General features: G+C 35.0%; 3 protein-coding genes across 4 annotated transcripts; 1 reads left to right on the top strand and 2 right to left on the bottom strand.

Annotated features, from left to right (window-relative positions):
- Positions 1 to 1,644: 1,644 nt before the first annotated feature.
- Positions 1,645 to 2,602, bottom strand: LOC139840624 (uncharacterized). The gene is made up of 2 exons (XM_071830878.1): positions 2,233 to 2,602; positions 1,645 to 2,135 (listed from the first exon to the last, which is right to left on the bottom strand). Exons 1-2 carry the CDS (start codon positions 2,600 to 2,602, stop codon positions 1,645 to 1,647), a joined length of 861 nt encoding a protein of 286 aa, XP_071686979.1.
- A 1,136-nt stretch (positions 2,603 to 3,738) lies between these two features.
- LOC139839501 (AT-rich interactive domain-containing protein 6-like) lies at positions 3,739 to 8,147 on the top strand. 2 transcript variants are annotated; one of them, XM_071829575.1, is made up of 15 exons: positions 3,739 to 3,995; positions 4,382 to 4,830; positions 4,897 to 5,099; positions 5,179 to 5,312; positions 5,398 to 5,437; positions 5,591 to 5,643; positions 5,796 to 5,841; positions 5,973 to 6,068; positions 6,295 to 6,405; positions 6,659 to 6,710; positions 6,820 to 6,892; positions 7,022 to 7,088; positions 7,184 to 7,234; positions 7,492 to 7,584; positions 7,884 to 8,147. In XM_071829575.1, exons 2-15 carry the CDS (start codon positions 4,389 to 4,391, stop codon positions 7,986 to 7,988), a joined length of 1,566 nt encoding a protein of 521 aa, XP_071685676.1. In that variant the 5' UTR covers positions 3,739 to 3,995; positions 4,382 to 4,388; the 3' UTR covers positions 7,989 to 8,147. The 2 variants fall into 2 exon arrangements, with proteins under 2 accessions (XP_071685676.1, XP_071685675.1); XM_071829574.1 differs by having other exon boundaries at positions 4,382 to 5,099.
- A 1,442-nt stretch (positions 8,148 to 9,589) lies between these two features.
- Positions 9,590 to 10,778, bottom strand: LOC139844299 (uncharacterized). Its single transcript, XM_071834520.1, has 3 exons — positions 10,443 to 10,778; positions 10,274 to 10,348; positions 9,590 to 9,866 (listed from the first exon to the last, which is right to left on the bottom strand). The coding sequence occupies exons 1-3, from the start codon at positions 10,605 to 10,607 to the stop codon at positions 9,813 to 9,815; spliced, it is 294 nt and encodes a 97-aa protein (XP_071690621.1). The 5' UTR covers positions 10,608 to 10,778; the 3' UTR covers positions 9,590 to 9,812.
- Positions 10,779 to 13,978: the final 3,200 nt, after the last annotated feature.

Below are 13,978 nucleotides of genomic sequence, written 5' to 3'. Positions count from 1 at the left end.
CGAAAACTCGTCAATTGATCAAGAAAGGTTTATTTTCAAAGTTTCAAGTTCGTAAAACGTATTTTATGATTCGGGAATCCAATCCACACATATGATATGCCGTTTTGAAGGTAATGAATCATACAATACAACTAAACACTTACTAACAACATTTCCTAGCATTTGATGCATCAAAAATTCATATAAGGCCTATCAAACCCTAACTAAAATCTCAAAATCACTAATCATGTTAATGTAAGGTTTTCATGTCAATCAACACACCAAAACGGAGCTATTGAAGTAACTAACACTTTGAACACACAAACATTAACATCTAAACACATTTCATCATCCAAAATCAAAGATTAAGCATACACTTTTCATTTTCAAGCTAGTTACACCAAAACATCAAGATCGAGCATACAAATCATATAATCATGCTAGACACGAGCCATAGACACTAACTAACAACATTTCAAGTCAAAAACACGAATTTAAAGAAATCTAGAGTTTTAGAAATGTTACCCAAAATCGGTGTAGTTAGTATCAAATCGTAGAGAATGATGAGAGGATCAAGAATATGTAGTCGGATTTGTTGTGAGCTTTCTAGTTCCAAATTAGATGATGAATTTGTGTTTGAAGGTTTGAGAGAATAAAAATGGAAGTAGGAAAGAAAGAGTTGGTGAATGAATGGGATAAGTGGTGGTGGTGGTGACTAGTTACAAAGTTTTGGCCAAGTGCCAAAATTAGTCCCTCAAGTTTGTAGTCGGGTGCGGGAATTAACCAAACGAATATTTTTAAAACGCAAGTTAACGAGAGATGTTGTAATCGAGTAACGGGATTATCAAGAACATTAGTTAACGAAGTGTACGAGTATAGGTGACGAGAGATGTCATTTTAGAAAAAAAGACGGTGTTAAAAATAAATTTAACGGAAAAACGCGGGATGTTACACTAGCCGATTGAAAGCAAGCACGGATCCACTTACACCATTTTTCACCAAAACCCATACATCTCATGACCTCAATAAGGAAATCCCAATTCAAACTATCGAACACCTTTTCGAAATCAACCTTAAAAATAAGCCCCTTCTTTTTATTAGATTTTAAGTACTCTATATTCTCATTCGCCACGAGTACACCATCAAGAATATACCTTTCTCTTAAGAACGCACTTTGCTCCGCGCCAACAAGTCTAGGTATGACCTTCCGTAACTGGTTTGAAAGGATCTTGGCAACAATTTTGTAGAAACTTCCAATAAGACTAATCGGCCTGTAGTCACCAAGTGTGAGCGGATCATTTTTCTTCGGAACCAAAGTAACAAATGATGCATTACACCCCTTAGAGAATTCTCCATTCTCCCAAAACCACGATATTTCCTTAATCACATCACCTTTAATAACGTCCCAATACTTCTTGAAAAAACCCATGTTAAACCCGTCTGGGCCCGGCGCTTTCCCACTACCACAATCATGAATTGCCTCAAGTATCTCCGCTTCATCAATAACACCCTCTAATCCGTTGGCCTCCACAATTGAAAAAGACGGGTAGTTTAAATCTACAAGGCTAAACCTAGCACCCGGATGTTCACTAAAGATGTTTTTGAAGTGATTAAAAGCCGCTTCTTTAATTACATGAGGATCCTCACACCACATCCCGTTAACATTTAAACCCTAATGTTACACTTGTTGTAACCTCTTTTTATTACCGAGTGAAAATACTTAGAGTTCTCATCACCCTCGAGAACCCAACGAATCTTCGCCTTTTGTTTCAACATGTTACATTTGATTTTCTCCCTTTGAAACCATTCCTTTCTAGCATTCAACCAATCGGTTCTTTCATCGTCATTTAATTGACCGAATTCTGCCCGAAGCTCATACGTATTGGCCATGGATCTAAATAGCTCTATCTCACCCTCTAGGTTGCCAAATTTTTCCGAACTCTTTGACTTTAATGCCATTTTGATTTTTTTAAGCTTGTTCCTTAAGCGACAATCTAAACGAGAACCACCTCCAACATCTTCGGCCCAAACATCTTTAATGCAATCTTCAACTCCTTCAATTTCGAGCCAATCATCAAACACCTTAATCGGTTTCGGGCCAAAATTTCGATCATCCTCTTTTAAAGTGATCGGGCAGTGGTCTGATTTCCCCCTTTCTAAAGCAACCATCGATAAGCATGACCATAGATTGTAGAATAAATCGTTTACAATAAAACGATCAAGCTTACTGAATTTAAGACCGTCATCACTCACCCGTGTGAAAATCCGACCCCAATGGAATATCGATCAGCTTAGAATCCTCGATGAACTCATTAAACAACTTTGCCCTAGATTCAATGAAATTGCAGTTGAACCCTTCACTAGCATTACGAACCTCGTTAAAATCACCTCCGATCACCCAGGCCTGATTACTATTATTAACAATCAAATTATGAAGAAAATTCCACAATCTTTGCTTGTTGATGTCATCATGTGGGCCGTAGACATTTAACACGTTGAATTCCTTGTCCGAATGCTTCCACTTACCACGAATACCGATACAAAAATCATAAACAAAAGAATTAGTGACATCAAAACAAGCTTCATCCCATATTATTAACTGTCCCCCGGACTTCCCGACCATTTCTTTCTGGACGAAATTGCAATAATTGTTACCCCACAAACCCCGAACCCAATTCAAATCAACAGTATGTAATTTAGTTTCTTGGAGTAATACGATATTAGTTAAGTACAATGTGAACCATATCCCTTACACTGCATTCTCGAGATTTTTTTTGAATAGAAAGAAAAGGAAATGAACAGATTAAAAAATAATAGTGATACTCGAGTTTTTATTTTAAGCGAAAAGGAGAGGAGAGTAATAGATAGAAAGGACAATACATTAACATTTTGTTAATAATACTCTCTGCCCATATGTGGATGGATTATGAAGGATAGTAAAACATTCTCATCCCTTTTTTTCCACTCTTTTCTGTTGAAAATAAAACTCGAGAATACAACGTAAGATAATAATTAATTATTCTATTTTATCTATTTAAATTCAGTAAAATTTATTATTAAATATTCAATTTCCTTAAAATAAATTTACTTTCTATAATAAATTTCGTGAAGATAATTTATTTATGAAAATTGTGAGTTTCAAAAATATTATCAAACCATGAAAAGTTAAATCAATATTCTAAGAGCTATTGTTAACATTTTTCATTGAATTTTTATTTTACCTCACACAAAAATAACATGATATTGAAAGAGTATCTTTATCCTTAAAGTTTCGTCAAACCTAAGACTAAAACTAAAGGAGCGTCAATTTTGATCCATCATCCCACTTGGCAACGTGTTTGACGCTCTTGACGCCCCTAACGCGGCGTCAAAATTTGATGCCTAGGGCGTCAGTCGGATATTTGACAGAAGTGTTAAATTTGTTTCAGCCAATCAGATTTCGGCACATATTTTTATATATTATTAATTAATATATTTTATACTCAACTACCAATAATATTTTACCACACCACTCATTCACAAATTTAACCCTCAAATTTGACACTCCCCTTTATTTAACTTCATCTCTTGACCTTGCCACATCACTAAAAAGTACACCACTTGCCTTTGACGTCACCGCCACGTTTAGAAACAGTCTAACAGATTTGAGATAATTTCATGTGACATTTAAAAAAGGAAAAAGCCAAAAACATAATGATCTTATAATATGTGAGGGGTAATTTGGACAATTGACAAGTATATTCAGAAGAGGGGCAGAGGAGGAACCGTTCCCTGATATTGACGAACAAACCGCAGCAGCAGCAGCAGCAGCAGGAACTAAAATTCTCCGGCGTTACCATTGCTGTCTATTCACCAATCACGACCCTCCACGTGTCTCGTTTTTACGAAACCCTCACATATCAGTCTATCATACTTATCCATAAATCCGTTACACACACAAACACTCTTCCCCCTGAAACACCTAAACGACGAAATTAGAAACCCTAGCTTAATTACCCTTTTATAGCTAAATAAAGGTACAATTCTAATATTATTACTGTATAATGTAAGTTTACTTCTGTATAATATTTTTCTAGTTTGTTGCCAAATTTTGAAGTTCAGCTGAATAATTCTGATGCAGATCGGTAGTTTTAGCCTTATGAAACTTATGGCTGATAATTTTGTGCATATATTTTTAATTTGGAAAATAAGGAGGCGCGAAATTGTGTGTTTGTGTTGTTTTATTGGTGCAATTTTGAAAAAATTCTTCATAATATGTTTAAATGTTTATGTATATGTAAGATAACATGAAGGGCTTAGCCTTGGATGATGGAACTATGTGTTTGCTTCTTTTAGATTGTGTGGAAAGTTACTTTAAGAATTGAGTTGTATGAATCTAAGTAATTGAATTACTTGTTTGTAGAATTATAATGGATCAGAAGGACATCGAGATGGAGGATGCTGGAAAGCTTATAGAAGATGAAGTTGTGGGTGATCAAGAACGTGTGGAAAAGGATCAGCCAGCCGTAACACAAGTAGGAGACAAACGAGAAGAATCGTCTGATGCAGTAAATGATGATGTCAGCGTTCGAAGCTCAACCGAAATTGGGGTAGAGCAGGAAGAAGAAAAGCAAGAAGATCTAAGTGAGAAAGATGCTGAGGGGATGAACCCTAACATAAGTGAGCCTGTGGACGAGGGTCGGGATAGTGTGAAAGATGCTACAGAAATGGGTGATCATGATGATAATATTGATAATAGTAAACAAGATGCTACGGAAATGGGCGATGATGGTAATAATGATGCTACAAAATTGGGTGATGATGGTAAGATTGATGATAGTAAGAACAGTGCTGCTGAAATGGGTGATGATGGTAAGAATGATGGTACATTGACAGCTAATGATGATAAGGTTGATGATAGTAAGAATGATGCTGCAGATATGGACGATGAAGGTGGTGCAACAAATGAAATTGACGATGATGGTTCTGTGAAGAATCCAGAGAACAACGATGAAGTAGATAATAGTGGATATGAAAAACATCAAGAGCATGCTACACCCCGCTCCCTTGCGAATTATTCACCTAATAAAGTTGAGGATCATATTGCAGAGCCACCAAAGAACGAGCTAAACGATGCACATGTAATTCTTAAGTTAATATAATCCATCTTGATTAAATCTTTAGCTATCTAAGTTGATCTCATGATATGTTACTGTTTAGATGGATGAAGGATACGAGTCTGGGACTGCAGATGATCAAGAAAGATTCATGAAAGAGGTGGACAATTTTTATAAGGCGAGAGGATTGGAGTTTAAGCCTCCTAAGTTTTATGGACAGATGTTAAATTGTCTCAAGTAATGTTATGGTTTTATTAAGGATCCATTTTATAATCTGATTTTTGCGTAAAGCTTAAGTTTGATTGTTGTACTTCTGTAATAGGTTATGGAGGTCCGTTATCAAATTGGGTGGATATGACCGGGTATGCCCATGTTTTGTATCTTTTCCATTCTTCAAGAAGTTTTATCTTAGGCCATTGTGTCATCTATTTGTTCCGATTCCGTTAGTAATATGTGTTATTAGCTTTTTTTTGCAGACGATACTTTATTGTTTGACATATTTTTGTTTTCTTCAGGTAACTGCAAACAAATGGTGGCGGCAAGTGGGAGAAGCTTTTCATCCGCCCAAGTAAGATGACTATGTTCTAGGCTTTGTAGCATCTACTGGTTTTGTTTATGTTGTTGTTTTTTTTTTCTTCATATAATATCATGTACTGTTTTCGAATGACTCACTTTTATTATCTTGTCACACATTCTGTATGGTATGTATGTATTATGAAGGACATGCACAACTGTTTCGTGGACATTCCGTATATTCTACGAAAAGGTGATTTTCGTTCTACATCTGTTCTATGCTGTAGAATTACTGTTTTAGCTCTTTTATAATCTGTTAAGTTCTTTATCGACCGTTGTAACAATTATCTGGTACTATGTCCCATCTGGTCTGTCAATTTGTAGGCACTTCTTGAATACGAAAGGCATAAGATCCAAATTGGGGATGTTGAACTCCCACTTGCAACTGTTTCACCTGAAGCCCCTACTGTTGAAAATGAGGTAACTTTATTCTTAATTTTTGGAGTGCCAACAACTGTTATTTGATTCTACAATTTCTGTTTCTAATAATTTGATTCGACAATATCATCTTATATGTAACAAGTGACATATATAACCGCTGTGACTGGCTTACTGTTAACCCATATGAGTATAAGTCATGGGATGAAGTGTTAAGAGTGTGTTGACTAATGTATGTTATAATATGATTTCTTAATGGGTCCCGCAGGCAAATGGTTATCAGCTGCCAGGATCGGGATCAGGTAGGGCACGGAGGGATTCTGCAGCTCGAGCCATGCAGGGTTGGCATTCACAACATCATTCAAATTATGGTGGTGAGGTTAGTAAGCTCATCATCTCAGTTTTTTTTAGATTGATATTTATCTATATGCCCCTTTAATGAAAAGGCGACATTTGACTTGCACATAATTAAAAGAAACTGTCTTGATCGATTCTCATCCACATATACTTAAAAATATATCAAAACAGGGAATTAAATTGATCTCAATATATATTTACCAGATTATTGGTAACCATTGTAATGGCCAGATGGGTCCTGTACACGTAATATTGACTTGCAATCCTTTGTTTAGGAAAAGAATTCCAACAATTCACAAAAGCGCGAAAAAAGTCTCAAAAGCATTGGTAAGATACTCTTGTACATCAAACATTGTATTACATCAAGATAAGTTCTTAATTGAGTAATTATTACATATTGAATAATTATTACATATTGAGTAATTATTATATATAGGGTTGCTTAAACACAAGAGACCAAGTGAAGTGGAGCATTCTCTGAAAGCTGCACGAATTGAAACCTCTAGGCAGTTAAGTCTCAGATTGGATTAATATCCGATCCTTTTTTCTTTCAATATTATATATATTATATTTCTGTTGTTGTGTTTGACATTTTCAGAAAGTGCCTTGACATTTGTTTATCTTTTCAATTGTGACAGAGTTGTCACCACAGTTGCTGATATCGGTCCTCCAGCTAATTGGGTGAAGATAAATGTTCGAGAAACTGTAAGTATTTTGTACCTTGTTGGAATGTACAAAACATATTTTCAAATTTATCTTTACTCGATGTCTAAGTTGACTACATCTTTCGTCATGCTCAGAAAGATTGCTTTGAGGTATATGCCCTTGTTCCAGGGCTTCTGCGTGAAGAGGTAAGAGACTCGGTTATCACTGTAGTTTTCTTTTCTTCTGTTAAAAAAATCGATACATTGTAGAAGGCAACGGTTATCTTATTTAAACAGTTATATATAGTGAATTGCTAAAGTTGAGGTTCTATTATGAATGAAACACATAACTGTCACTTTAGTAGCTGCAGTTTCATGTTTTCATAGTTCTACTGATAATAAATTCATAATATATCAAAAATTAAGCTACGAGTTGACCTATGCTTATTTTGTGATGAGACTAGGTACGTGTTCAATCGGATCCAGCTGGACGTGTAGTCATCACAGGTCAACCAGAGCAACTTGATAACCCATGGGGTATTACAGCTTTCAAAAAGGTATATCTATTACGTTTTGCATTCAATAAAACAACACCGAATACTCTTTAGTGTTACGCTAGAGGTGACAAAATGGGTGCCTGGGTGGGTCGATTCTGCTTGACTCACAAACAGTTTTTGTCCAATCCTTGTTAAATGGGTCAAAGTCACCCATCATGACTAATGTCCAATCCTTGACCCATTTAATATGTTTTGACCTGTCTGAGATGGAACATGACACGAATTGACCTATTCTTAAGTAAATGGATTGACTTTCAGATCATAGTTTGTTGATTTGGGGTGATATTTGGCTAATGTAGGTGGTCAGCTTACCAGCAAGAATTGATCCACTTCGTACAGCAGCAACTGTCAGCCTACATGGACGACTGTTGGTTCGTGTGCCTTTTGAGCAGTCAAACATCTAAATATTTACTCTTTCGGACTTGCATTACGACATTTCATGAATTAGCAGGGGAATAGTTAGTGTTAATTATGATTGTTTAGTAGAAGATATGATTTGTCTGTTCGTGTATGGTTTACAGCTGAGTACTTCAGTTTTTAAACATACCAAAAAGTTAGTAATAGCTTTCATACATCCAAGTAATTTATATTTTAAACAGACCAAAAAGTTAGTAATAGTTTCTGGTTCGCAGTTGCCCCAAAAGTTTATGCCTTTCGTAGCTATGTTTGTAGGACTAGTGAGCAACTTTTGTATAGTATGTTTATTCACATATGTTTTGTACTACGTATTTGCTTATTATTATTTATTGTTATTTCCCTGATTTAATTACCAGCAATTTATGTTCTGTTAGTGCGAGGTCTGCAAATGTGGTATCAGTTATTAACCAGGTAACCGGCTCCAACTGTTGCAGGTATAAACCCTAAACAAACAAATATTTCTCGTCTCTCTCTTTGAATTGGAAACGTAAATGTGTTTATGGAGCATATAAAATTACAGCTGAAACAGAGATGGAAAAACGTTACAATTATATATATAACCCACAACAGTCATTAGATGGAAGTATTCCTATGCTAATTCAAAAGCAAGAATTTATCTTTTTTTTTTCTAAAAAATATCTGTCCTTAATAGACAACGGAACAACAGCATTTACAACTCAAGGGATGAGGCTGCCCTGATTCATACATGTCTATATTTCATTGTCATGATTTCAATTTGTTGATCGCGGGTATGATAATAATGTAAATAAATGAAATCGCCACAAGTTGAATGTATAATACAACTACAAGATCTCACACAATACAGGGTTTATAATAATATTATTATCACATCATATACGGAGTATGTATATATTTCTTCACCCTTGTGTTCGCCATATTTCTCCATATATCAAGTGAAATGCTCCTACTATCACTTCTCCATATTTACGAACAAAATTAGTGGTATTGTTCTGGTAAGTGTAAGGCTTGTTAGTATAAACAGTGAAACTGTAAGAGAAAAATTGAAGATTTATGACTTGAAGAGGTTCTAGAGCAGAGTATTAATGATTATCATAGTGTGTAGCAGGTCAAAAATCTTCACAGGGTACAGTCAAGTCACTAATAAACTTCGCATATATCAAGTGGTACAATGCTTTAATAAAATAAGAATGTAGCCTACAATTTTTGGCCTGAAAAGGATGAATTTCAAGTCACACTAACAAATCATACTCAATTATATCAATGTGTGTTACAGTTTGGATGAAGTGGGTAAAACAACATTGCAGAATAAGTTGTTTGTTACAGAATATAAAAACAATCCCAGAAATCACCTAGAGAAAACCATATTTCCCGGATAAAATATCAATTTGCCGGAGTTACTTCATTAGGATATACTTTTGGTTTTTCTAGTATAACTAAGCCAAAACACTAACACACTAAAGAAGAATGATAAAGGCCTATACATGAGCCTAAAAAGGAGATTATAACGTGTGTCAAATACAAATGATGAGAGGATGAAAAAATTTGTGTAAAATGACATGCACTGAAAGAATAAAATTAAACCATTGACAAATAAGAAGCAAGTAAATTGATCAAACGTTGCTTAAGATATACAACTTTGATCCGCATGAGAGTTTACATGGACATTATTACAACGCAGAAATTGTCTGCAAAAAAAATAATAACTATACCCTTTTCTCAGTAAATTTCTTAACAAATACCAAACATTCCACAAGCGTTGTATGCTACATCAAACCACGCGACTATCACATAACTAAGATTACCTTTCACCGTCTTCCAAAACACTCCCATCACTTTTCAGAATCGTTAGTTTTATTTTTGTTCCCATAAATAAGCCCAGCTTCCTACAAGATCAAAACATTAGTTCACTTAATTCTACACATACATGACATTTAAAAAATCAACCACCATTCATTTTATGCAACCAGACATCACTTTCGTATATACGCCATGAAAATGGTGGGGAAGGATTGTATACATCTCACCTCCCCCATACACCACTCATGTGGTATTGGGTTTGTTGTTGTTGTTGTTATCATACAGTAAATATAAGAACAAGTTATCATACTTCATACTAATACTAGTAATTATATTTAAACATGAAATATAGTTGCCATTACACATAAAGTACAACACTTATGTGCATGACAAAATTCTTTCAGTGTACAAATCACCTACAGGTACAGAGCTTCAACTAATAGTGTATATTTTCAAGCACAAAAAGATAATCTACATAAGAATTGAATCTAACCTGTAGATCCTGAACCGGTTTTACTTTCTCGACATATCGATAACGATCAGAAGCTGCAGCCAGTGCAGCTCTTTCCTAATAAAAAATAAACCACCATTAATTAACAATCATTATTCATTATCAGTTTAATTGAAAAAATAAAATAAAATAGAGAGTAAGAAGGGTATACCTGTTGTTCTCTTTTAAGCTCTTGTGAGGGTTTGACCCATAAAAAGTAAGCTAGGGTTCCGGCGACTACCCAAGAAGCTAAATTACTACGTCCACGAAGACCGCCTAATGCATTTCCGACGACTGATTGGACTTTACCTATTGATTTCTTCCAATCGCTTGCCATTGAATGAATATTTCGATTCAGGGTTTTAACTTTTAAGTGGTAGATTAGTGTTCCTGTTTTGCCCTAATTTGATTTGAATGAAAAGAACATTGTGAGGTTGGTGTTGGTGCGAACGTAACCGCTTTCTTAGAGGAATGTTGGTCGGGTCGTGTTTTTCTAAATGGATAGTGTTGTTCGGATTACATTTTTTTCAAAAGAAAAAAAAAAAAAAAACACAAAAGATGTAGAGATCTAACTAATGTAAATTGACATAGACTCTAACTAGTCTGTTTTACAAGATCCATCGATCTATTTGATACTAGATTTTAGATGAAACGCCTATGTAACATTAAGACTGACACAAAACCAACTAAGCCCGCATCTTCGTACTCTACTAACAAAAAATTCATCAAATAGTAATACGTGTAACTGCATATGTTGACGATTAGACTATGATAATGAAACGACCCGCAAATCGACCTCAGGAGATGCACGAGCCGAGTGCCCGTCGTAACTCGAGAGACAATCACCCCTCACAAGCTAAAGCGGTGAACTAACCGGGTATCTTCAGGTTAACAACTAAAAACCATGGTGGGAGATATTAATTAGCCACAACTTTGAGCTTATAAGGGATCAATACTTTCTTACCATATCCGATGTGGGATGGGGTTGTTACAAACTCCCCCACTTAAATTCCTGACGTCCTCGTCAGACCGTAACATTCTTAATACCCTGGATCCATACCTCATGAGATGTACGAGCATCGTGCTCGTCACACCCCGTGAGGATACCACAAGAGATGCACGAACCGAGTGTCCGTCACACCCCGAGAGGCCTATGGCTCTTATACCAGATGAAACGACCCTCGAATAGGCCTCAAGAGATGCACGAGCCGATTGCCAGTCGCAACCCGAGAGACAATCGCCGCTCATACGCTAAAGCATTGGACTAACCGGGTATCTCCAGGTTTCAACTAAAAACCATGGTGGGAGATAATAATTTGCCACAACTCTACGCTTATAAGGAACCAATATTTTCAATCTATAACCGATGTGGGACGGGGTATTACAAACTCCCCCACTTAAATTCCTGACGTCTTCGTCAGGCCGAATCATAATCAATATCCAGGATCCATATTCCATGAGATGCATGAGCATTGTGCCCGTCACACCCCGTGAGAATACCCCAGGAAATGCACGAACCGAGTGTCCGTCACACCCCGAGAGGCCTATGACTCTGATACCGGATGAAACGACCCGCAAATCGGCCTCAAGAGATGCACGAGCCGAGTGTCCGTCGCAACTCGAGAGACAATCACCCATCACAAGCTAAAGCGATGGACTAACCGGGTATCTCCAGGTTAACAACTAAAACCATGGTGGGAGATATTAATTAACCACAACTTTGAGCTTATAAGGGACCAATACTTTCTTACCATATCCGATGTGGGATGTGGTTGTTATATATAACCTAACGAACAACATGAAAAAAGATGAGAGCAAAAGAAACAAGCAATACAATCCATGTGTGTCCGAAGAAGCAAGTAAAAAATAATTAATAATTAATATTAATAATAAGAATAAAAATAATTTTTATTCGTGTTATCAATTTTTAAATTTAAATCATTGATCGAAAAATATGAAAGAAACAAACAAGAAACTATTATCCAAATCAACGATAAGACTTTTTTGTAGTGACCCGAACTTTTCCAGGTTTATATATATTAATTGAGATTGATATTTACATGATTAAATGTTTCCAACATGTTAAGCAATCAAACTTGTTAAGACTTGATTAATTGAAATATGTTTCATATAGACAATTGACCACCCAAGTTGACCGGTGATTCACGAACGTTAAAACTTGTAAAAACTATACGATGACATATATATGGTTATATATATAGTTAACATGTTTTTATTATAAGTATGTATCTCATTAGGTATTTTAACAATGAGTTATATACAAAAAAATGAGACTATTAATTTAAGAAACTCGAAAACGATATATATAACGATTATCGTTATAACAACGTCTTACTAGGTACATATGAATCATATTAAGATATTGATACACTTGGTTAATTATGTTAAATGATAAGTAAATATATTATTAAGTGTATTAATAATGAAATACATATGTAAAAATAAGACTACTAACTTAATGATTTCGAAACGAGACATATATGTAACGGTTATCGTTGTAACGACATTTAACTGTATATACATCATACTAAGATATATTATATATCATAATATCATGATAATATAATAATTTAACATCTCATTTGTTATAATAAACAATGGGTTAACAACATTCAACAAGATCGTTAACCTAAAGGTTTCAAAACAACATTTACATGTAACGACTAACGATGACTTAACGACTCAGTTAAAATGTATATACATGTAGTGTTTTAATATGTATTCATACACTTTTGAAAGACTTCAAGATACTTATCAAAATACTTCTACTTAACAAAAATGCTTACAATTACATCCTCGTTCAGTTTCATCAACAATTCTACTCGTATGCACCCGTATTCGTACTCGTACAATACACAGCTTTTAGATGTATGTACTATTGGTATATACACTCCAATGATCAGCTCTTAGCAGCCCATGTGAGTCACCTAACACATGTGGGAACCATCATTTGGCAACTAGCATGAAATATCTCATAAAATTACAAAAATATGAGTAATCATTCATGACTTATTTACATGAAAACAAAATTACATATCCTTTATATCTAATCCATACACCAACGACCAAAAACACCTACAAACACTTTCATTCTTCAATTTTATTCATCTAATTGATCTCTCTCAAGTTCTATCTTCAAGTTCTAAGTGTTCTTCATATATTTTACAAGTTCTAGTTACATAAAATCAAGAATACTTTCAAGTTTGCTAGCTCACTTCCAATCTTGTAAGGTGATCATCCAACCTCAAGAAATCTTTGTTTCTTACAGTAGGTTATCATTCTAATACAAGGTAATAATCATATTCAAACTTTGGTTCAATTTCTATAACTATAACAATCTTATTTCAAGTGATGATCTTACTTGAACTTGTTTTCGTGTCATGATTCTGCTTCAAGAACTTCGAGCCATCCAAGGGTCCGTTGAAGCTAGATCCATTTTTCTCTTTTCCAGTAGGTTTATCCAAGGAACTTAAGGTAGTAATGATGTTCATAACATCATTCGATTCATACATATAAAGCTATCTTATTCGAAGGTTTAAACTTGTAATCACTAGAACATAGTTTAGTTAATTCTAAACTTGTTCGCAAACAAAAGTTAATCCTTCTAACCTGACTTTTAAAATCAACTAAACACATGTTCTATATCTATATGATATGCTAACTTAATGATTTAAAACCTGGAAACAC

This window comes from Rutidosis leptorrhynchoides, chromosome 4, assembly GCF_046630445.1.
Source record: "Rutidosis leptorrhynchoides isolate AG116_Rl617_1_P2 chromosome 4, CSIRO_AGI_Rlap_v1, whole genome shotgun sequence".
NCBI classification, from domain to species: domain Eukaryota; kingdom Viridiplantae; phylum Streptophyta; class Magnoliopsida; order Asterales; family Asteraceae; genus Rutidosis; species Rutidosis leptorrhynchoides.
This window is presented reverse-complemented; position numbering and strand designations above follow the sequence as displayed.